At 46.5% G+C, this 2,580-nt stretch overlaps 1 protein-coding gene across 1 annotated transcript in view; it reads left to right on the forward strand.

Moving 5' to 3' along the window:
• The window catches only part of LOC109842924 (nicotianamine synthase 3-like), a 1,465-nt gene continuing 340 nt past the window's right edge, over window positions 1,456-2,580 (forward strand). Inside the window, 3 exon segments of the mRNA XM_020411843.1 lie at window positions 1,456-2,095; window positions 2,446-2,575; window positions 2,578-2,580. The exon segment at window positions 2,578-2,580 is cut by the window's right edge and continues 340 nt beyond it. Of these exon segments, the coding sequence (XP_020267432.1) occupies window positions 1,515-2,095; window positions 2,446-2,575; window positions 2,578-2,580 (714 nt within the window). The 5' untranslated portion in view covers window positions 1,456-1,514.

The raw sequence follows: 2,580 nt of genomic DNA on the forward strand, positions 1-2,580 counted from the left end.
GGGGCCTCTTTGCAATTGGGTGATACGGCAAGGGTCTGTTCGGAATTAACCCTATTTTTAACTTATAGGCCTCTGTTGTTGATTTGAAGATGGCTCGTGAGATCCGTTCAACTGTCAACTGATACCACACGAGTAACTAGGGAAGGTTGCATTTCTAGATATATGTGCAAGATATGGGATGCGCCAGTGTGAGCACAAATATTCCCATTCGTAAGATGATGCTCAAGGGAACATGAACATTTTTATGATAGAATGCAGGATTTGGTCAACTCCCCCTTTTTTTTAGTCCCCTCTAGGATCCCCCTGTATGCTAATTACATTGAGTTTCATCGCTAAGTTTGTGCCAAATGATTAAAGTTTTTGATCTTTAATCACTTTGTGGTCCATAAAAATGGCCTGTGTGAATAGGAAAGGGATGGGAGAATCAAATTCTTGCGCCCAAATTGCCGCATCCCGTGTGAAAGCAAAATTCCCCGGAGAATCCAAATGTTTATGTCGTTTCGTGTACTTTACATGTTCGTAATTTTTTATATTAGCGCTCCGCATTCAACCTCGCCGTCAGTTTCATAGGTACGCTGTGTTATCAGCAAGCTTATCGCGCGTCAATTTCGCCCATGCCCATGTTTTGTAGCAGAGATGTTGTCAAAACCTTAACACTTGGGTTTATTAAAAACTATCGGGGATTATTTTATCAAATAATTAAGCCATAGTTCGTGCTTTGTAAAAACTTCGACTAGGGATTTAAGCGAAACACGTAAAAAAAGAAGAGTTAATTGCATATAGACCCCTTGTAGTATCACCGTTTTGGATTTAATCCCCTGTGGTTTCATTGTTGCAGATGGACCCCCTAGGTTAATTTCTTTCTGTCTCATTTGCCCTGAGGTAGACTCAAGAATTTCAACTGTGGATTCGTTAATTTCAACGAACACTAGTAGAAAAACGAGCAATATAGACGGAAATTTTCGTCTAGGTTGCTTCATTTCCCGTCTAGGTTAGTAAAACTAGACGGAATTCCGTCCGGCTTGCTCCGTCTAGTCTGATTCCGTCTAGGTTGGGGCAAACTAGACGGATATCAACCTAGAAGAAAGTAGGAAATCCGTCTAGGTTGTTCCGTCTGGATTTGTGGTTTTTCTACTAGCGGGAGGACGATATCTGCCAAAATTTCACCCATGGTAAGGAAGGGCCAAAAAATATGCCAAGGGTCTCTCCTCATAGGTGAAACTACGGGGTGGTAGGTTCAAAATATCTATACTACGAGGGCGGGGTCTATTTGCAATTAAAACTGCTGAGAAGGCGCAAAACGACCAAAAACAACCTAACCAAGACCAAAAAGGCAAGAAAAGGGCCAAGCACAAGCAACCGCCCTCTCCCAATTCAGTCGACCCCTCCTCTCTATCTACGCGTATATATACCCCTCCTCGTTCATGGAGTGTGCTCACAAAACTCAAACACACCGCTCGCAGCTCTTTTTCCGCCTCGATCGTTCTCCTCGGATTACTCGCCAACAACAACAAATGGCCGCAAACCAGCAAGAGCTCCAGCTCGTGGAAACAATCGCCTCCCTCCACAACTCCATCTCGAAGCAGCCTTCGCTCTCTCCATCCGACGAAGTGAACCGGCTCTTCACCAAGCTAGTCCTCACCTGCATCCCCCCTTCGTCGATCGACGTCTCCACCCTCCCCAGCGAAGCCCAGTCCATGAGGTTGAGCCTCATCAAACTGTGCGGGGAGGCCGAGGGCCTCCTGGAGTCTCATTACTCCTCCCTCATATCGTCTCACGAGCAGCCCCTCAACAATTTGACCATGTTTCCTTACTACTCCAACTACGAGCAACTCACGCAACTGGAGTTCAGCCTCTTGTCGCGTCACGTGACAGCCTCTCCCGACCAAATTGCTTTCGTCGGGTCGGGTCCGCTCCCCCTCTCGTCGCTCGTGCTCGCGACCCGCTATCTGACGGACACGGTTTTCCACAACTACGATCTGGACCCGTCCGCGACCGCGAAGGCTAGGAGGTTGGTGGAGGCGGATCCGGGCCTGGCGGAGCGGGTCGTGTTCCGGACTTCGGACGTGATGGAGGTGAAGCGGGCGCTGAGCGGGTATGTTTAAAATCCAATTGGAAACATGGTTCTATTTTAGTGTTTGCGCGCGTCTGAGTTTACCCGCATGATAAAATTTGGCGTAGGAAGGAAATGTGCATTTGTTCTTGGGAAGATTCCACCCTTTTCTATTTTCTTATAATTTTTACTCTTATTAACCTTTTTAAGAATGTTGTTTTTATTTAAAGGAAACAAAAATAAAAAATAAAAAATCCATGCCTTGTTCTTGTAAATTTATATTAATGTAGCATATCTTAGCATGACAATATGTATTTGGTCAAAATTTCCAATGATCAGTACTACGTACAATACCTCAACATCATCGGAAAAACTCGTATTAATCCGCGCAGGTACGACGTGGTATTTCTGGCCGCCCTGGTGGGCATGGACAGGGAGACCAAGAAGAGGGTGATCGAGCATCTGGCGCGGCACATGAAGCCGAACTCCCTGCTGGTGGTGCGCAGCGCGCACGGGGCGCGCGCCTT

Source organism: Asparagus officinalis, chromosome 5 (genome assembly GCF_001876935.1).
Source record: "Asparagus officinalis chromosome 5, Aspof.V1, whole genome shotgun sequence".
In the NCBI taxonomy this organism is placed as follows: domain Eukaryota; kingdom Viridiplantae; phylum Streptophyta; class Magnoliopsida; order Asparagales; family Asparagaceae; genus Asparagus; species Asparagus officinalis.